This window comes from Anolis sagrei, chromosome 3 (genome assembly GCF_037176765.1).
Source record: "Anolis sagrei isolate rAnoSag1 chromosome 3, rAnoSag1.mat, whole genome shotgun sequence".
Taxonomy (NCBI): Eukaryota; Metazoa; Chordata; class Lepidosauria; order Squamata; family Dactyloidae; genus Anolis; species Anolis sagrei.
Window position 1 is genome coordinate 93,200,123 of NC_090023.1, and position 22,750 is coordinate 93,222,872.

Here is a 22,750-nt window from a genome sequence, read left to right on the forward strand (position 1 = left end):
AAAAATGTTATACATGTGAAGTACCATCCTTTTCCTCACTAGGATTTAAAACACACACAATCTTTTACTTTGTGTACTTTCTTTTAACTGGGAAATACTTCTGTGAGGGGATCTAGGAGTCATATTAATCCAATTTAAATCAAGGTCTATTCTTTTATAAATGGGGACTGAGAATAATTAGTTTCATGCACTTTGGAGAAAAAAACTAATAATATTCTCATGTACTACTATATGGCAATAATATGTTATTAGTGCTCCTTTTTACCTGACTCATATTAGGAGAGGTAGAATAAAAACCAGATGCAACTTCCAGCAAAATCATGAGTCAATTTGCGCAGTAAAATCATAAGACTCAAGTGAATCGAAATAGTAACATAGACTGAAAGCCTGTAGGATTGTGCAATAGGTTATCAGAACAGTATAACAAGGGGGCTTAAATTCAGAGCTTAAGCAGCTAAACCTCACATAACAAATCACTGAATCCTGTCTCACAGATGTATTGCGTGAATCATATGAGAGCATGTGTCTTGGCTTGAGTTCCTTGAAGGATAGGAGAGCTATATATATGTAATACAGCAAGACCCCCATATCTGTGGTAAATATGTTCCCACATGGACCATGGTTTCCTGAAATCAGGGATACTATTGAACACTTCATTATATTACCTGACTTTTAATCCAAGCATACCATAAAGTTGTGCTGAAGAACTTGCTAGATCATCTGGTGCAACCCTATTATAACTTCTGGAGGAAGGTTACTATAAAATCACTTGGAGGACCCAACAGATTCCTAATGAAAGCATTTTCCCTTGGGGACAAGTAAGTATGTTCCATGGTTATGGGGATCCTACTGTAAATAACATCAAGACCATAGATGCAGTTATAGAAGGCAGATTCTTGAATAGGCAGTCTTAGTTGTTAGAATCTTTACCACATTGAAACTTAGAATATGAGAGTAATTACTTACAACTATAGTTCTACATCCTTAGTTATAATTATAACAGTTTAAAATGTAACTTTGAATTTGTGTTTTTAGATGTTACAAAAGTACTTGCAATTCATTACGTTTGAAAAATCTGGAAGTTATAACCCACAGACCCATGGTATGAAAGCATACTGTCCTCCTGTGCATTACATAGTTACCTCAATAGCCACTACAGAGCAGGAAGCAGGATTTTCCTCCTGCACCATTTAGTGTAGCTGTAACCACAAAGCAGTAGTGTTGAAAGTCCCAAAAAACACGGTATCCTTAAGTTAATACATAGTTCTTGCATCTTAATTAATGAAAAGGGAAATAATAATAAGTAAATAATTATTTATAATTAAGTACTTCCAAACTCTGTGTTCTTTCACTGCTGATTCCTTCTGAGCAATAAGAATATTTCAAAAGTAAAGTTAAAGTAAACTAGCACCAGTGACAACACTGTTGTGTACCTTCCAAATTATTCCCGACTTAAGGCAGTCTTAAGGAGAACCTATCACTGGGTTTTCTCAGCAAGATTTGTTCTAAGGGAATTTGTTATTGCCTTTCTCAGACTTTGTGTGGCTTGTCCAAAGTAACCCAGTGGATTTCCATGGCCGAGCAGGATTTTTGAATCCTTGTCTTCTACTCTGACCATTTCACCACACTGGTTTTCTTTTAGACTGTCTGTTTGGTGGATAAAATTCCTGTATTTTTTTCTAAGTGAGTAAACCTGAGTATCTTGCTAGGCAGGGAAGGCCATTTTTTGAGGACAGAATGAACAGATAACATATATGATTTGAGGAAATGAAATTCTGAAATGAAAAAAAAACACAATATATAAGGGGATATATGCCTGAGTGGTTATCCAGAGAAGGTCTCTCTATAAGGGAATTTGGTATATCTTGCATAATATAAGATATATCTGATTGTAATCTGAAATGAAATATATTGTGAATATATTATTTTATAAAATAAAGATGGTCAGGGTATATGCTTGGGTTTTTCCCCCTATGATTTCCCTCCTTTAATTCTACTAGAACCATTTATATTGTTCTTAGTTCTCAACAGATAAACAGATCTATCAGCAGTAGAGGATTACAAGGATGAAAGACTTACAGCAGGAAGTTGATTACTCTCCCAGAGAGAAGCGCAAATGAGATTTTAAAGAAGAACACAATAAACACGTTACATTTTTAGTAGTGAATTTAAAAAAAAACACCCCTTTTGCAGCAACCGCAACCTCAGAAATACTATGTACAATAGTTGTTATACTGTGTTAAATGAAACAAGGGCCTGACGTTTCTCCATCTAAAAGAGGGTGGGGAAAACTGGGCCACATGTAAGCCACAGACTTCACTTCTGTGGCCCATAAAATCCTCTTGGGAGACACATGAAGCTAGAACATTACATTTTCTTATATTTCACACATGAAATCCAAGACATATGTGGCACACAGCAACAAAGTATGTTCATGGCAGCAAAAAGACACGAACTAGAAACAAGTGTTAATTTCCTCCTGAACAGTTCATTTCTGCCTGAACCTAGAGGCCACAATGGTGCAATGAGTTAAACCGCTGAACTGCTGAACTTGCTGACTGGAAAGTTGGCAGTTCGAATCCACAGGACAGAGTGAGCTCCCACTGTTAGCCCCAGTTCCTGCCAACCTACCAGTTCAAAAACATGCAAATGTGAGTAGATCAATAGGTACTACCTCAGTGGGAAGGTAAACAGCGTTCCATGCAGTCATGCCAGTCAAATGGCCTAAGAGGTGTCTATGGATAACACAGGCTCTTTGGCTTAGAAATGGAGGTGAGCACTATCCACCAGAGCCAGAGATAAAGGGGAAGCCTTTAGCTTTATCTGTGTATAATTGTTTAGAGGCATTGAATGTTTGCCTTGTGTATGCTGGAATCTGCCCTGAGTCCCCTCAGGGGGATAGAGTGGAATACAAATAAAGTGTTATTGTTTTTGTTATTGTTGAACCTAGCTCTCCCCTCCTCCCTGTTACATGAATTACATTTTCAGCAAATAAATTCTTTTTTCAGCAACTGAAGTTATCTGATGATAAGGGGAAAGTAGAAGGGGAGAGAAACTGGGACATTTTTAAAGGAACTGAAATAGTGATATGACAGAGGATTAATTGGAACTCTTTCTGTCTGTTGGGTGATATGGTATAACCCCATCCCACATTGCTTCCACTTATTATTTACACGTTTGAAATATCTGCACAAGAAGTTTGTGTATTTCAGTAGCAGAATAATTGGAAATCAAAGCAATTTTTCCTTCTACCTATGAACTAGTTGGTAGTTTTGCCACCATTGCTAAATACTTATTCATGGCTAAAATTGTATTTCTGAGGTTGTGGTGTTCATTAGTGGAGACATGCAGAAAAACAGTACACTAATTTGCTGCATCTCTTCAATACATGTTTTCCCATTTATGTATTGAATTACAGTTATAAATTGTGTACAATACAACATTACTAATCTTCGTTGTCTTTTTTTTAACAGCAAAATCTGGAAAGCAACCTCACCAATCTTATCAAGAGAAATACTGAACTGGAAACACTTTTGGCAAAATTAATTCAAACTTGCCAACATGTGGAGGTGAGTATAATCTGGATTTAGAATATTTGATACCTGGATCATTTCTCGATAAACCAGTGCTGCATCTTTAATGATCTTTCCTCACATTTAGACTTTTCAAACAATTCCAAATATTAGGTTCTTGTGGGTTTTTTCGGGCTATAGAGCCATGTTCTAGAGGCATTTCTCCTGACGTTTCGCCTGCATCTATGGCAAGCATCCTCAGAGGTAGAGGTCTGTTGGAATTAGGACAATGGGTTTATATATATCTGTGGAATGGCTGGGGTGGGGCAAGGAGCTCTTCCCTGCTGCAGTTAGGTGTGAATGTTCAGCTGATCACCTTCATTAGCATTTGAAGGACTGCCTGCGCCTGGGAAAATCTGCTGCTGGGAGGTGTTTATCTGTGCCTGGTTTTTTCCTCTCTGTTGTTTAGCTGTTATAATTTTAGAGTTTTTTAATACTGGTAGCCAGATTTTGTTCATTTTCATGGTCTCTTCCTTTCTGTTGAAATTGTCCACATGCTTGTGGATTTCAATGGCTTCTCTGTGTAGTCTGACATGGTGGTTGTTGGTGTGGTCCAGCATTTCTGTGTTCTCAAATAATATGCTGTGTCCAGGCTGGTTCATCAGGTGCTCTGCTATGGCTGACTTCTCTGGTTGAAGGAGTCTGCAGTGCCTTTCATGTTCCTTGATGCGTGTCTGGGCGCTGCGTTTGGTGGTCCCTATGTAGACTTGTCCAAATATTCCTGTGGGGAACTGTGATGAGCTGAATCTAGATTCACTTGGAAATGCTACCAGGTTAATGTTAGGAACATTTCAAACTTAAAATACCCAGACAATTATGTTATAATTTGGGTTACATGAAAAAAGTCATTAAAAGATTTTACTCTGTAGTATACAGGCTTGCTCCACAACACTTCCTTGCTTGGTTTTGATCTTTATGTTCATGGAAAATAATTTACATTTTCTAATACTTAAGATGATGAGATCAGGTTGTTTTTATTATTATTATAGTGGAGAATTCTTAGAAATGTTCATTTCAAGGAAAAGCAAAATTTGTGATTTTATGAATACACTGAATATGAAAAGCAGATTATACGAAATGGAGTATTTTCATTATATACGTTAAACTAGGTGTAAATTCTGAAATGGGGATGCAGGAAAGGGAAGCTGCTGAACTGGAAAATATAGTAGGAATAGCATTACTTGTAATGGACATAGACATAGACCAGATTTTCTCCCCAGAATATCAGGAAGGTAACAGCTTCTGACATAAGCTTCATAGGTTTCACCCTTCAAACTGAAAATGTAGGTACATGTTCTAGAAGAGCAAGAGGTTTTATTAGCTAAATACAAGTGACACACAATGTCTCCCAGACCAATCATAGTTATATCATGTGTGTAACTATAATTTTTTTGATGCCACAACTTCATTGCATCAAATATTTTTGCTGCAATATGTTGCTACACAGAACCAGCCATTTAAGCATTTTTTTTTGCTGTATAATAAAGATTTATGGTTAATTTATGTTTTTATCATATGTGTCCCGACACAAGGATGACTGAAAATATTCACATCAGAAACAATGACATGGCTTCATTAGGCCTATAATATATTGATTTAATCTGAAATATGAGTAAGATTTTTGTCCTGGCACCACAACGTTTGGTTTGTGGACTGGGAAACCATAATTATCATATTTGGAGCAAGTTAAATAATTAAACCATGTGATGAAGTTTTTTTAATATGCCATAGCTTTCTGGTTTTCTGAGAATAAACAATTAACATTTAACAGAAGATGCCCTGGTTAGTTTGATGGCTCATGTTGAGGAGAGAAACAAGAGACTGCAAATTCAGGCACTTGTGTTTTAAGAGGCAGTAATTCCACTTTGGGGTTTTGTCCAAATATTAAGGAACCATCCAGGGTATTTAACCCTGCTCTCCAAATAGGTACAGCACGTTGAATAACTCTGTGGTGAAGGGTAAATTTTTAAATTGTTATCTATTTATAGAATTTATAATTTTGTCTCTGTTTGTTTCTATTGTTGTTGATTGCTGTGTCTATCAGTTTTGGAGGAAGAAGTTGTTGTGGCATTTAATAATAATAATAATAATAATAATAATAATAATAATAATAATAATAATAATAATAATTTTATATACTGCTCTATCTCCCTTAGGGGACTCAGGGCAGTTTCCATACATGCAAAGACATAAAAAAGAATACACAGAGTATTCAAACAAGAAACAAAATTATGAACACAAAGTTCATACAGAATTTAAGCAAGTTCAAGCACTATTCTATAATCTGTAATAAATTAATAAAGGCCGAGATGGTCAAAATAGGCCTAAACCATCTAAGGGGAAAATGCCCAGGGTAGTGCAGAAGAATATCTGACTAGGGAGATGAAGGGAAAAGAAAAGTTGATCCTAGTAGTGACCACAGTGGGGCCTGGGACTACATTCTCAGGGCCTAAATAATGGACTATGAGAGGTACTGGGCAGGACAAGTACTCAGAGAATGACTGAGCAACATAAGTACTCCGAGAATTTAAAAATGTTTGCCAGTCAAATAGGGTACAGTCATCTTCTCTTTCTAATCTGTAAAGAGACAAGGAGGGGCTGCACCATGTTTTTTTTCCTCACAGTTCTTTTTCTTTTGCAAGAAAACTTACCTTCTAATTTTATCTCAGCACCAGCAGTTTCTTCATTGTAAAGATTCAGTTGACATACTGGAAGCATATGTGTTATTTCCCTTTGATCTTAATTTTACAGATTGTTCTCTGTTGCCAAAGGACAACAGCTGCATAGCTCATATATCACTTAATCCCACTCCCCATAAAACCACAGAAATGAAGCTAAACTCCCCCTGCTACTATGAGAAAAGAAATCTATGGCCATTTTTAAAGTGTGATTGAAAAGGAATTTAAAAAGGAAGATTAAAATCATTTAAAAATAAAATGAAAATATTCAATTGATCTGAATGTAAATTTGATTCTAAGAAGTGTCCTCTTTTGATAGTAGCATCTCACCTTGGTCATTATGAATTCATAAATTAAGCAGGCTGATTATTTCTTTGATGACTAATAGAGAATATGAAATATTTCTAAGTAGGCCTAGAAAAGAATTATTCCTGAACCTCGAAGAGCTGAACTAGCCAATGTTGACAACATTGATTTAGACCAATGTTTCTCAACCTGGGGGTCGGGACCCTTATGGGGGGGGGTTCGCGAAGGGGTGTCAGAGGGGGCGCCAAAGACATTAGAAAACAGTATTTTCTGATGGTCGTGGGGATTCCATGTGGGAAGTTTGAGCCAATTCTATCATTGGTGGAGTTGAGAATGTTCTTTGATTGTAATGAACTATAAATCCCAGCAATTACAACTCCCAAAAGTCAAGGCCTGTTTTCCCTAGGCTCCACCAATGTTCACATTTGCGCATATTGAGTATTTGTGGCAAGTTTGGTCCAGATCCACAATTGGGTGAGTCCACAGTGCTCTCTGGATATAGGTGAACTACAATTCCCAAACTCAAGGTCAATACCCACCAAACCCTTCCAGTGTTTTCTGTTGGTCATGGGAGTTCTGTATGGCAAATTAGGTTCAAATCCATCACTGGTGGAGTTCAGAATGCTCTTTGATTATAGGTGAACTATAAATCCCAGCAACTACAACTCCCAAATGACAAAATCAATCCTCCCCAACCCCACTAGCATTTACATATGGGTGCATTGGGTATTTGTGCCCAGTTTGGTCCAGTGAATGAAAATACATCTTGCATATCTGATATTTACATTATGATTTATAACAGTAGTAAAATGACTGTTATGAATTCGCAACAAAAATGTTATAGTTGGGGGTCACCACAACATGAGGGACTGTATTAAGGGGTCATGGTATTAGGAAGGTTGAGAAACACTGATTTATACGAGCCAATGTTTTACTCAGTATACAGAAGCTTTATATGTAATTTTCATGAATATTTTATTAAAAGCATTTAGTCATTATTCTACAGCTTCACAGTACTGCCTTTGACACGAAGAGCCTGGTTTGCATTTCTGGTTACAACCAAGCTTGCCATTCTTATTCAGTGCCACGCAACACATGAGAACTAAGCTCACATTTAACTAAAGCAGTTGATTTTTTTCAATTTATTTTTGTGTTCCCAATGAGGGAAGGTCCACCATTTGGCTTTAAAAAGGGTCAGTAATGGGAGCTGTGAAAGTCATACGTAAAATTATGCATAGTGTGGAGAAAAAGTGTGAGGCATGTTGTAAACATGCTGTTATAATAAATAACAATTCACACCAGCTTCTCGTGTTTTCATTCTTATAAGGAGCAAGTCTTTTGAGTCACCCTTGAAAATACCCCAGAGCAGGAAACAGAATTAGAACACTGGAATATTTTTTTCTACATAGATAAGAGCACATTAAGACGTATACATTCACACAAACTACCTTGATTTAGCAAGACCAGTCCCAATTCATCCTATGCAATAAATACTGTATCTTGCATCTCTCTCCTCCTCCTCTCACTTTCCCCAATTCAGTTGTACAAACTGTTCAAAGTTCAAAAATAGTTTGCATTCAATTAATTCACTAGGAGGAAGAGGAGAGGAGAGGGTGGACTCTTGCCCTTGCTAGTGGGGTTTAGGGAAAAGTGATTCAGTATCCCCTACCCTTAGCATCATGCTGGTGGATGGTAAGATGTGGTTTTTCCTGCTTCTAATGGAAGGAGGCCAATGTAATTCGTTTTCTGGCATCTTGAGCTTAACCAATTAGAGGCCCCCCTTCTTTCCTTTAACTGCATTCATCAACAATCCCACCTCTTTTCAGTTTATGGTCACTGATCACTGGGCAGGAATTTCCCTCTAGTTTCCAGGGTCTTTTCCCCTTATACCCTACACTGTTATAAAGAACTTCCTAGTTGGCTATGTAGTTTGAGGACTGACATTCTCTGATCCCAGCAAAACTATACAGATAGTTGGCCTGGGAGCAAACTTAATTCTTTAAGTTGGGTCTCTCTCAGGAACTACTGTGTCTCACCAAGGGGAAACAAAAAAGCCCAGCTGCTCCTCCCTTTAGATTTTGCCTATCACAAAGAAACATTTCAACAGGTGATTATTAATAAAGTTGCTGTGGTTGCATCTGGGAAGGAATCCCACTGGAGCATTGCAGCACACCCAAATACCTGGGAGTTAGCTTGGACTGTTCTCTGACCCACAAGAAGCAGTACCTGAATATCAAGCAAAAGTGGGTGTTAGCAACAATATCATACAAAAGCTAACTGGCACAACCTGTGGATCACAATTAGATACAGTGAAGACATCTCCCCATGCACTTGCTACTCTGCTGCTGAGTATGCATGCCCAGTGTAGAACACATCTCACCATGCTAAAACAGTGGATGTGGCTCCTAATGAGACATGCCGCATTATCACGGAGTGTCTGTGCCCCAAGATAATGGAGAAATTGCACTGTTTAGCCAGTATTGCACTACCTGACATCCATCATGAAGTAGCAACCAATAGTGAAAGGACCAAGGCAGTGACATCTCTGGCCCATCCCCTGTTTGGATACCAGCCAGCACGCCAACAACTTAAATCAAGAAATAATTTTCTAAGATCTACAGAGACACTTGCTTAAACCCCTCAGCAAGCGAGAGTCCAAAAATGGCAGGCTAAAACTCAGAACCTCAATCAATGGCTGATACCAAACGAGAGACTCCCTCCTGGGCACACAGAAGACTGGGCAACTTTGAAGGCACTGAACAGACTGCGCTCTGGCACCACGAGATGCAGAGCCAACCCTAAGAAATGGGGCTACAAAGTGGAGTCCACAACATGTGAGTGTGGAGAAGAGCAAACCACAGACCACCTATTACAATACAACCTGAGCACTGTCAAATGGACAATGGAGGACCTTGTTATAGCAATACCAGAGACACCCAAGTGGCCAGCTACTGGTCAAAGGATATTTAATAGAATGCAAACTTTGTGGGGTGTTTTGTTTTTGGTGGTTTGTTTGCTTTCTAAATACAACACAACTGTTTGAACTTTGGTGTTGGTGGAAAGTTCTGGGAGTGCTGTGGACTGCCAGAAGATCCAACCAGTTCATACTTCAGGAAATAAGTTCTGGGAAAGTTCTGGGAGTGCTGTGGACTGCCAGAAGATCCAACCAGTTCATACTTCAGGAAATAAAGCCTGACTGCTAATTGGAGGGAAGGATATTAGAGGCAAAGATGAAGTACTTTGGCCACATCATGAGAAGAAAGGAAAGCTTAAAGAAGACAATTATGCTTGGGAAAATGGAAGGAAAAAGGAAGAGGGGTCGACCAAGGGCAAGATGGATGAATGACATCCTTGAAGTGACTGGATTGACCTCAAAGGAGCTGGGAGTGGTGACGGCTGACAGAGAGCTCTGGCGTGGGCTGGTCCATGAGGTCATGAAAGTCGGAAACGACTGAACGAATGAACAATGTAGACAACTGTTTGGTTCACTCCTGATATGATAAATAAATCTGCCCATATTGCAACCCATATCTTGACATATGGTCTTATTATTCCATTGATTGATGAGCAGAGTTCTCTTGCCTCTCCTAATTTGTATGTCCTTCTCCTTAATAACTTAGCCAAGCAAGTTAAGTAGGAATTTGCCTACCTGCAGATGTTTCTAGACTATAGCTGCCAATAGGCAGTTGGCAATGAGAGATGATGGGAGTGGAAGTTCCACACCCCAAAGTGCCTGAAGCAGAAGGATGTATCATTTAAAATGTTGAAGTGAATGGGTTGTTGTAGGTTTTTTCGGGCTGTATGGCCATGGTCTAGAGGCATTCTCTCCTGATGTTTCGCCTGCACTTTGGCAAGCATCCTCAGAGGTAGTGAGGTCTGTTTGAACTAGGCAAAAGGGTTTATATATCTGTGGAATGGCCAGGGTGAGAGAAAGGACTCTTCTCTGCTGGAGCTAGGTGTGAATGTTTCAACTGACCACCATCATTAGCTTACAATGGCCTGACTGTGCCTGGGGCAAAACTTTTGTTGAGAGGTGATTAGATGTCCCTGCCTGCTTCCTCTCTGTTGTTGGGCTGTTGCAATTTTAGAGTTTTTTAATACTGGTAGCCAGATTTTGTTCATTTTCATGGTTTCCTCCTTTCTGTTGAAATTGTCCACATGCTTGTGTATTTCAGTGGCTTCTCTGTGTAGTCTGACATGGTGGTGGTGAGAGTGGTCCAGCATTTCTGTGTTCTCAAATAAAATGCTGTGTCCAGGTTGGTTCATCAGGTGTTCTGCTATGGCTGATTTCTCTGGTTGAAGTAGTCTGCAGTGCCTTTCATGTTTCTTGATTCGTGTTTGGGTGCTGCGTTTGGTGGTCCCTATGTAGACTTGTCCACAGCTGCATGGTACACGGTAGACTCCTGCAGAAGTGAGAGGATCCCTCTTGTCCTTTGCTGAACGTAGTATCTGTTGGATTTTCTTGGTGGGTCTGTAGATAGTTTGTATGTTGTGTTTCCTCATCAGCTTCCCTATGCGATCAGTGGTTCCCTAGATGTTGAAGTGAATCTCTCTTCATCTCTCACCATGGGCTATGTTGCAAGCTGGAGTCCAACTATATCAGAAAGATATAGTTGGCTCACCTTGGCATAGAGTATCGGGGGCATTGTGCATAGACACATATATTACCAAATGCAATTTGTCTGCAAGAAAGGGAAGCAGACAGACTGTACAAGCCAAGCATACTTAACGATCCAAGAGTCAATCCTGTGCTTCAGCTCACGTAGAGACAATATGCTGACTGGGACACTGTATGAGTCAGTCTTTATTTCAACATTAAAGCTGAAACCCATGACTGAGAGCAAACACATAGATTCAAGTGGCCATTCTGATTTATAGAAACACTTAGGGCAGAACTGCACGTTTCAAGGAACAAAAGTTCTTTTCACATGGTCTCCTTCTTGTGTAGTCCCTGAATACTTGGAGAGGGGGAGCGAGACCTGTTTTCCTGGCCCTGTGCCTAGCTTTCTGTAAATTTGGTGCAGTGCCTGAAAGTGGGAATCTACATGTATACTGTTTGGCTCTCCTTAGAGTTCAAAACAAGTTCCTCAATTGCATCGAGTAACTTTGTAGTAGTTGCTTGTAGTACAACTTTTGCCATAGGTTCCTCTGTTTCCCACCACGTCATTCACCACTGCTAGAGGGTAAGATGACATGTAAGGAGCACGATTTGGAATATGTCTACTGTTTGTAGTGTTCTTGCATTTCTAATAACATATAGATCTTTCCTAACGTTTTCCTTGGTTTCAGAAATATATTTGCCATGAGTGTCTGGTGGCCACTTTTAATCAACTTTGTCTCCCCCCACATGCAACTTCCTAAGAGAAATCACATCCCATTATTAATATTATGAATGTAGATGCTGTCCTTATGGTTTTCCAAAAGCATACTAGGAAACTGATAATTATCTACTTTTCTGTCTGTGTGATTGGAAGAGATTATTTTCAAATATTCTAGAGTTTCAGAAAAAAATGTGTATTTCTTAGTCAATAGAATGAAGCTTTTTTCAGTCTTTTGCACAGTGATGTAATCAGAACACAGATGTAGAGAAATCTGGGAATATTAGTGAAAAAGAATGGATGGGGGACATGTTCCTGTAAATGATTTAAATGTTTCCATTTCAACCAGTGTTTTTTAACAAGATTTTTTTTAAAAGAAATGAGTATCCATAACAAATGCCCTATTGAGAATCATCATTAGATTTTACAGAATAAGAAATATGTTTAGTATATTTCATTGACCCAAATGTCATGTTGTTTTCTGCTTATAATGTTGCTCTCTTAACTCAACAATTTAGATACATGTCTTCAGTCTGGACTTAGCGTTCAAGTTGTAAGCCAAAAAGAGATCGTTTATTTTATCTCTCAACTGTATAAACCCATGCAAACAAGGAAATGCAGGTTATCTTGATAAAGGCTGCACTTTGCTTGTGGAAATAAAGCTAAGATGGGCAGAACATCACAGGGGATAGTATTACAATTACACAGTGTGTTAGTATCATTCGGAGGTATCTGGTAGTACCCTTTCTTGTCTTCTGTCCAAATTGAAAAATCCCCAAAGAGGAGTGGAATGTAAGAGAGTGAAACAGAGATGGAAAAGGTTTAGAAAAATAGGATTTCATTACAAATAATGAAAATGCCAATACTTAAAAAATATTTCAACTACTTTAACAAAGAGTTCTTTTACATTTCACAGCTAAGCATGTTTCCCTTCTGTTTTCCATGAAATGGGCTTAGGAAACCTCTTGTTTGTGGTTTAGCAAAAATTAGAACAATGTTGGCAGGATGCTATGCAGTAGACTTTTATTAAACAATAAGAAGGCCTTGCTCATTGTAATAAAAATAATGCATACTGTGTTTTTATTATGTGGCACAGTGCCAACTCCCTTTACTTTTTAATTCACAGACTGACATTTAAGAATTGTTCAGTTTAAACACAGCAAGTTAAGATGCAGAAAGGGATACATGCAGTTAACAAGGTCTTGATCATAATCATGATTATTAATCATGTTAGAGAAGAAATATTGTCTAATAACCCCCTTTTTATTATCTGATCATTACAGTTTAGAATAAGGAGTTCTGAACTTTGCTTTGGAGGTTGTGTGTGGCACACTGTACTGATGAATAAGCGCACTGTAGGAAAAGTTTGTGGTACTTTGTCTACTGCAGTTGTTCCCAACCTGTAGTCCATGAACCACCAATGGTCCGCAAGAACTAAAATATGGTCCGCAGCCTCACTGTTACTACACTGTTGGTCCCAAGTCAAGTGGTCCCTGGTCAAAAAAAGGTTGGAAACCACTGATCTAGTGTGATCAAAATAGTGTGATCAAAATAGTTTGATATGTCATTATCCCTTCAGAACAAAGCAGAACTCATAAAAAAGAAGAAAGTTGTGCTGTTTTAGCACTGATAAGCAGGAAATAATGTCTGAAACCGGGGACACACTGGCAAAACAACATCAAAGTGTGGCACAAGGTATTCATGAGAAGAAGAAAAAAGCTAGAAAATTATGCCACAGTTTGCTTCTGCTTGCGCCTAATGAGAAGGGTGAAATTCTGCTCAAATTCTAGGTTGGTGCTTTGCTCTGTTCTACATTAAGAATTTAGCGGATGTCTCTCAATATTGAAATTGTAGTAGATTGCTCCATGGACCTTTCATGGCTGCTCACTCCTGTCCTAAAGCAACAGCACTGAATTTTAAGGATGCCAGAATATGGGATTTTGGTTTAGCTGCTGGTACATTTTACCAATTCCAGAATATTCATTGTGCACTTATATATGGGTGGCATGGTGATGCGCTCTTAGTACTAAGGTGAAATGCATGCTCAAAAGCATGAACCAAGGTACAGTAGTGAACTTGTTAGGTGTTACCTGCCAAATGGATTATAGGTTACAGATTAACTCCCACAGGTTTCTGATTCATTTAAAATAAAAGTTTTTGCTTTGACATTTGAAGAAATATGGTTGTGCAAGGACAACCTTTGTTATCACAAACTTTTTCTTTTTTTTTCTTTTTCTTTTTGGTTAATCCATCACCCACTCAGAAAAGGAGTTCAGGCACATGGGGTGCTGTAGGAAAGAAAAAGTGAGAGCCTAAGGAAGTTATAGTAAGATCTCGTAATCACAAACAACATATCCACAGTTTCCTTTACTCATACTCATAAGTAACTGTAATATAAAATCAGCTGGCCTTCTAATGACAATCGTATTCTTAATAATATTTTTATAATACAGTAGAGTCTTGCTTATCCAACCTTCACTCATCCAATGTTCTTTATTATCCAATGCAGTCTGCCTCCCGCCCAAATCCACAGCTATTTCAATACATTACAATGTTTTGGTGCTAAATTCAACAATAGAGTAATTACTATGCAACGCTAATGTGTATTGAACTGCTTCTTCTGTAATTTGTTGTAAAACATGATATTTTGATGCTTAATTTATAAAATCATAATGTAATTTGAAATTTAATTGGTTTTTCCTTAATCCCTCTTTATTATCCAACATTTTTGTTTATCCAACGTTCTGCTGGCCTGTTTATGTTGGATAAACGAGACTCTACTGTAGCTACAAATAGGCAGATTTTTCGTTCCACCATCTACTCTGCCCATTTTATTATGAAAAATGAGTAAGCATTTGTCTTTTTTCCTTGCCTTTAATCTTAAGTCTTATTAAGTTTTTTTTAAAAAAAAAATCTATGTCAATATAACCATAGGATATGCCTTGAAGCAAATGGAATTTATACCAATGTAGTGGTAATTAGTGCTCTCTTTACACAACTGCTAAGCCCTTAAGAGGGAATTTGGAACTTTTATCTGCTAAGTTGATAATGAGAGAAAGGGATAACGGAAGTATTTAGCTAGTTATTGCAGTGTGATTAAATACATGGCTTCTCATTAGCTTGAGCGCAAGAAACCATTACATGATTTTCCTAAAATATATTTTCTCATAATCATGACTGTTATGTAGCAGTTATACTATGCCGCAGAAATAGATATTGGTGTCAGTAAGCAAATAAGATATATCATGACTGGATCGAGCCACATTTTTTGATATTTTCTTTGAACACTTTTTTTATGAGATAAAATTGCTTAAGAGTAAATAAAGAATAGGAACAAGCTTTTTAATCTCTTTGCCCCCTGAGCTTCTGCAACTCTATGTAGGTGATTTATGTATTGTAGTATTAATATCCACCTTTCTCCCAGCATGGGACTCAAAGTAGCCTGCAGCAGTTAAAACAAGCATAAACTTTAACACTATGTATGTGTAAGTGCTTTCAAGTTGCCTGGTGATTTATGGCAACCCCAAAGAAAACTTTAAAAAAGCAAGTAAACTATAGAAAAAAATAAAACCAGCTAAAATATAAACCATTAAAAATAACAATAAATGGAAGCCCAACACATTATAAAGGCCTGGTTTTAAAACAGGACATAGAGGACAGTTTAATTTTCAGAATATATTGACATGAATTGCAGTCTAAAAGACCATAAGTACACAAAATTCTGATTTTCCATCATGGAAATTTCACAACAGCAGTTTAACAGGTACTGAAAGGAAAACCACCGGGGGGGCGGGGGGGGGGGGATTGTTAGTTATCTTGTTTAATAAAATACTGATGTTCCATTCTATTTCATATGATTTCAGTTTACCCTTTACTTACATTTCACCCTCTTTTAGTGCTCTAGCTCAATCTTTCAGGTAATAGTTTTACTATGGCATTTTAATCAAACTATGAAGTCAGTGCCTAAATACCCTAAAGGCACCAGATCCTGTCTGATCTTGGAATCTAAACAAGGTCTGCCCTGGTTAGTATTTGGATGGGAGACCACTAGCAAATATCAGATGGTGTAGGCTATGCTTCAGAGGAAGGAACTGGCAAAACCATCTCTTGAATATGTATAAGAAAATCTTATAAAATTCATAGGGTGGCCATAAGTCAATGTGTGACTTGAAGATAAATCCCTACACACTCAGTGGGCATAACATCTCACATTGTTCAAATCAGAAGCAAGATGGATTTAATTTTCAGCAGCAAGCAAATTACACAGCACACATGTGTGAAAATAAATAATTTATTTTTCTTAAGACACACAATATAATACAGTGTAGTGAGAGGGTAGAAATTGTAGAGCATTCAGACATTTCAGTGCATTCACAAACCAAGTAATATCAATTAAAGCTTGGATTCTGGAATAAACTTTTCAGGACTTCAGTATACATTATAGGATAGATTCACTCAAGGAAGTCACAGCCCTGAATCTGCAAGTTCTGAGCAGAACCATTGATGGCAAGGTGATATTGAGGTCTCACATTCATGGGGTCACCATAAGTCGAAGTGGACTTGACAACCGTTAGCAAAAACAATTTTATTTGGTACTGTTACATATGGTAATGTAAGAAATATATGTATACTTGTGCAAGCTACTATTTACTCATTTTAAGGGCCAAATAATAATATCAGGGTGGAATGTTCTTTTTCAGAGACTTTACTGAAGAACATTTTTGTTCATGAAACACAACACAAGTGTTTCCAGGTTTTGAAAATTATAGTAGCTATGCTTTCTATAGGATTCTCAGAGCTGTTGCTCCAAGAAGTCACACTTCTAAACTTCAGCAAGTGATTATTTCTCATTATAACCTGGGTTAACTAACTGATAAACACTGCAACTGTCCAAAGTCATCAATCAGTCAATCCTTTTGCCATTGTAAGAACTCTCTGCTGGTGGAAAAAGAATAGACCAATCCAGGGGTTCCATTCAGGCCTCCCATTGGGAGGGAGTGCCGCAGTTTGGCGCAACAACTGAGAAAACTCTTTCCATACCAACACACCTCTCCTGAAGATCTCTGTAGACTCATAAATAGAGATACAGTGTTCCAAGTAATCTGGACTCAAGTTGGTAGGGCTTTAAAGGCCATAATTAGCACGTGAATCACACTAGTACTTTATCTTATTTGCCCCCCATTTAGCAAAACAGAACACAGGGAAACAGCTGGGAGTCAATATGGCTGTTGAGCACCTGCTGGGATGCAAATATGTTTTGTGGGAAGGGCAACATAAAGTTCATTTTGATAATAGGAACCAATGGTGCTAATGTATTTGGTAAGACTTTCAGGCCTCTGAGTAAATGGCAAATTAATTCACAGACAACAGGTTCAATGCACCTTTGAACAATGTTCACAGATTCAGAGTAACCAATAGCGTTTATCATACATTCTATCCCATCCTAAAATATAAGACACTAAAGCAAAATTTCTGTGTTATCAGTCTTCCTCAGCTTTTCCTTGGAACACCTTTGAACACCCTTTTTCTGGCAGAAAGCAATAAATAAATAAAAGGAAAGCATTAATTGTGTGGTATTTCCTGCAGCCAGGAAATCAGGAGATGCTTACTTCTTGAGAGGAGAGCAATGCCTAATCTTGATAAAATAGTGAAGAGTAGAGACATCACACTGGCAACGAAGACCCGCATAATTAAAGCAATGGTATTCCCTATAGTCACCTACAGATGTGAGAGCTGGATCATAGGGAAGGCTGAGCGAAGGAAGATAGATGCTTTAGAACTGTGGTGTTGGAGGAAAGTTCTGAGAGTGCCTTGGACCGCGAGAAGATCCAACCACTCCATACTTCAGGAAATAAAGCCCAATTGCTCCTTGGAGGGAAGGATATTAGAGACAAAGCTGAAGTACTTTGGCCACATCATGAGGAGACAGGAAAACTTAGAGAAGACCATTATGCTGAGGAAAATGGAAGGAAAAAGGAAGAGGGCCAACCAAGGGCAAGATGTATGGATGGCATCCTTGAAGTGACTGGATTGACTCTGAAGGAGCTGGGGGAGGTGACGGCCGACAGGGAGCTCTGCCGTGGCCTGGTCCATGAGGTCACAGAGACTGAAAGAATGAACAACAACAACATGAAGTGGCAATTCATTCCTTAGTTTACGGAATACAATTTTTTTTTGTCGTGTCAGGAGCAACCTGAGAAACTGCAAGTCGCTCCTGTTGTGAGAGAATTGGCCGTCTGCAAGGACATTGCCCAGGGGACGCCCGGATGATTTGATGTTTTTATCATCCTCATGGGAGGCTTCTCTCATGTCCCCGCATGAGGAGCTGGAGCTGATAGAGGGAGCTCATTCTCCTCTCCCCAGATTCGAACCTGTGCCTGTCGGTCTTCAGTCCTGCCGGCACAGAGCTTTAACCCACTGCGCCACCAATGCAATAACAACAAACTATTTTTTCAAACCAAAACTAACTCTCCAGCTTGCATTAGATCCTGAGTAACTGGATGAACCTTCTAAATGTGCACTTTAAAAGTATCCACCATATCTTTCTATTTTTCTTGTGAAATATTGCATCTCAAAAAATAAAAATCATCCAAGTATGCCTTTGGAATACAATCTGAACTATCTCAACTTATCTCGTCACAAGGGATTTACAAGAAACAACTGCAACTTCTTTTCATTAGAGTGTGCATAGCTCTATGGATTTTTGCATGCTGTCAGTGCGTGAGGCAACAGTTGAAAGAAAGAAGCTTTCATTTGTCAAAAACGATGGGACAAGAATAGCAAAGTCCCTTAGGCATCTCCTCTGCCAAACATGAACTTGAAAGAAAAATGCATGCTTTTGCATTCAAAAAATCTAGGGGAAAAAAAGCTTTAAAGCTTATTGGCCTAGTGTGTGTAGCAGTATTGATTCATTCATTTTTTTAAAAAAAAATCAAGGCATTGACAGAATAATCTCTTTATTAAGAGTCAAAAAGTTATAAAGTAGTTAGCAAACATGCAATACTCCCAAATTTGTTTAGTATTGAACAAGAGTAGTAAACGTAGATCTTCTTCAGAAATATAGAATAAGCAATACTAATTTCAAGATAAAACAAACTTTTCCATATTTTCAGATGTATGTGTGGGGCAATGGCTGTGGTATCCATGTGTGTTGTTGTGTTTCCAACTTAGGGTGACCCAGCAAGCCTATCATAGGGTTTTCTTGGAAAATCTATTCAGAATGGGGTTTGCCTTTGCCTTCCTCTAAGACTGAGAGAATTTGACTCGCCCTACCTCACCCAGTGGCAGGCCCATGGCCAGGATTATGATTCGGGGGGGGGGGGGGGCTGAGTCTGAGTGAGAGAGGATCTACCCTAGCAAACCTTTTGTATCATTATCCCAATACCCCCATGCATATGGGATATTTTGAGCATGGTGATCAGATCATGATATGAATAAACATAACAGTTTAAATAATGTACCAGTAAGGCCTTCTCGCAGACCACCCTGAGAATTTCAGGTGGGGTGAAGCCCCTCAAGCCCCACACCTGGCTACATGCCTGCCCAGTGGTTTTCCTGACTGAGCAAGGATTCAATCCATGATCTCAGGAGTTGTATTCCAGCACTTAAACCACTACAACACACTGACACTTACTGCCCTTCAAAATGATGCTTGAGGCATGTCCTGACCATCCTGTTTATGTGCCTATAACTAGGGAAGGTATTTTCATACTTACCATTATTAATGGTCCAGTTAGTGACTATTTGAGTCAGAGTGGTGGAGCTGCAACCAGGGGTCATTAACCACCATTGCATGATATTGTGTGAGGAGCTACTGGATGCTTTTTTATGCAGCATTGGAAAAATTAGATACCCTGATGTAACCCTTAGCATAGATCATCAAAAAGATCACAATTCATGCCAGATCTGGCCATGGTAGTTCATGCCTTAGTCACATCCCGTTTGGACTACTACAATGCTCTATACGTGGAGCTCCCTTTGAAGATAGTTCGGAAGCATCTACTAGTCCAGAGATTGGCAGTCAGGTTACTAACTGGAGTGCTCTTCAGGGAAAGAACCATTCCCATGTTGCGGCAGCTCCACTGGCTGAAGTTCTGCATCTGGGCTAAATACAGAGTGCTGGTTATTACCTTTAAAACCCTAAACAGTTCAAGTCCAAACTGTTTGACGAACTGCATCTCCCACTATGGACCAACTCGGACACTGTGGTCATTGGAGGAAGCCCTTCTTTTGGTCCCACCTCCATCCCAAGCACGTCTGGTGGGAACAAGAGAAAGGGCCTTCTCTGTGATGCCCCCCACTTCTGGAACTCCCTTCCTAAGGAACTAAAGATGGCCTCCTCCATCTCTGGCTTCAAGAAACAGGTGAAGATGTACCTTTGCTCACTGGCTTATGAGGAGGAGAAATAGATAGTAATACTACCATTATACCTCTGATTAATAGCTGCCATCCATGTCAGTGTCCTGTTTGCCTCATCAGCTCAATATACATCTTGAACAATGATCAATCTTATTTGCCCCTGAGGAACTGGGAAATTGACACTTCTGTTTGATGTTTGATGTTTTGTTTCATGTCTGATATGATAGATTGAGTTTTTCATTTAATTCTAGTTGTTAAGTTATAATTTGCTTTTATATGCTGGGTTGTCAATTTTCATTATTATAGATGTGTTGTTATTATACTCAGGTACTGAATGTTTGCCTTTTATGTTTGAAATCGACCCTGAGACCTACCGGGGAGATAGGGTGGAATAAAAATAAAGTTGTTTATTATTATTATTATTATTATTATTATTATTATTTTAATTCTGTACTTTCTTTAAATGTTATTATTAGTTGCTAGAATCTAATAAATGTTTAAGTGCACCATGAACCAGTAACTCAGGGAAGCTTAAGGGTTTGACTAGGACTCTAGTTTGAATCTTCTCAGCCATAGAAACCCGCTTGGGTGAGTTCCTTAGCCTTAACGGAAAGCAGTGGTAAACTCCCTTTGAACGTATTTTGTGAAAGACACACATAATTGATCCACCTTAAATGAAAAGAACTTGAATTCATACAACATTAACCTCTACTTTTCAGCCAGAGTGCTTGCAATTCATCAGCATGAGCACGTTGCATGCCATTTCCCATAGGTATCTGAAAACCTGTGAAGGCAACATTTCACATATACTTTAATAAAATAAAACATGTGTTCATTTTCTCTTACATGCACTTGTCAGTATCTCAGCCATTCTGATGTCGCGTGTGACTGCTTAGACATATTTTAGTTCCTCAGTGGAAAGGTGTCAAAGTGTTGTCAAACAGTACAGATCTCTGAAGAAAGTGAAAGGTTGCCATGGCTTGGTGGGAAAAGAGAGGTAGAGAGATGATGATGCACAGGTGAGAAAGCCAAGGGCTAACTAAGGTACTGCAAGAGTTGAGACAGAAAAGGAAGTCAGTTCCAGAGTCAAAATTTCACAGGAATTGGAGGAATGGAAGGAAGAAAAAAGACAGCAGTGGAATTGATAGTAGGATTTTAAAACAGCAATAAAGTTACAGTAAAGAGCCTATGAAGTGTGTGATTCAGAAATAGCAAGCTCGTGTGAGCTAAAATCGTAACTTTGAGGGCCCATGGAGCCCTTGTTAATTGACAGTTGCTCCCTCCCAGGGAAAGTTTGTATGCACATAATAGCAAGACACACCAGTCATGGAAATCAGTGGAAGATTTAGCATGTCAACCCTATAACATGTTTTATGGGTGGTGTGTGTGTGTCCTGAGCCCCCAAGTCTTTTTTGGGAGAGAAGTGCAGTTTAGAAATAAAGTATTACTATTATTATTTTATTGACACAATAACACAGTATGTCACAGCAAACGAGATAAATATGCTGGATTTCATATCACAAAATCACAAGTCAAACACTTCCCAAGCATCTAGAAATGTGTGGTGTATTTTTGAATGTTGTGTGTGTCTTTTGAATGACAGAGCATCTATAAGCAGAATTGACTCCCCTGTAGCCTCTCTCCCTATGCCTTATCTTTGGATAGCACTCCAATGCTATATGGAGGGGGACACAAAGGAGGGAAGGTGAAACAAGAAGTTCATCTATGTAAACATTATATTTCATTGGATATTTTGGTCTTTATTTTATCAAGTATGTGACAAATTTATTTTCTGAGAGAAATGCATGACTCGTTTGCATTGTGACTTTAGTATATAAATTAAAGCATTGACAGCATGATTAGACAGATGACAGATCTCCTGTGCTTTTTAGGTGAATGCATCCCGGCAAGAAACCAAGCTGATGGAGGAATGTGACCTGCTTATTGAAATTATCCAGCAAAGACGCCAGATTATTGGGACCAAAATCAAGGAAGGGAAGGTAGGTATTTTATGTTGGAAGTCCTCAGAGCCACATATCGTTTTACTAAATGGTTTATACTCCATAAATTCTCTGGCTTTGTGCTCTAGTGTGCTGTAAAATGCACACAAGTCCTTGAAGCATCCTTGAAAGATGCTACATTTAGGAGAGGGAAATACTGAGTGCTGTCACTATTCATTAAGAAAACATTCAGTCTTGATTTGAAATTGACTACAGTCTCTAGTACTGATACACCATTCTATTTTTATTTTTCTAGTTAGTGGTGAATTTTTTTTCACAAAAAAAATAAGACAAATGATACTTCAAGGGGGCAGGAGAGTAGTAGAGCTTTATTATTGTGGGGAGTTTGGATGAGTTGAATACTCACCCAAACTCCAAACAATAATAAAGCTCTACTACTACAAATGTTGACATCAGTGTTGCCATAAATCAGAAAAAACTAGATGGCACAAAAGAATAAAAATAAAGGTTTTATTGTGAGCTAAGTTCTGAGGGAATTTTCCTGTAGCAACAATGAT

General features: G+C 38.5%; 1 protein-coding gene across 4 annotated transcripts in view; it reads left to right on the plus strand.

Moving 5' to 3' along the window:
- MID1 (midline 1) overlaps positions 1-22,750 on the plus strand; it is a 262,583-nt gene that overhangs the window by 217,098 nt on the left and 22,735 nt on the right. For all 4 annotated transcript variants that reach the window (XM_060769940.2, XM_060769943.2, XM_060769939.2 and 1 more), the window contains exons 3-4: positions 3,474-3,569; positions 22,125-22,232. In XM_060769940.2, the coding sequence (XP_060625923.2) occupies positions 3,474-3,569; positions 22,125-22,232 (204 nt within the window). The remainder of the gene's footprint in view (positions 1-3,473; positions 3,570-22,124; positions 22,233-22,750) is intronic.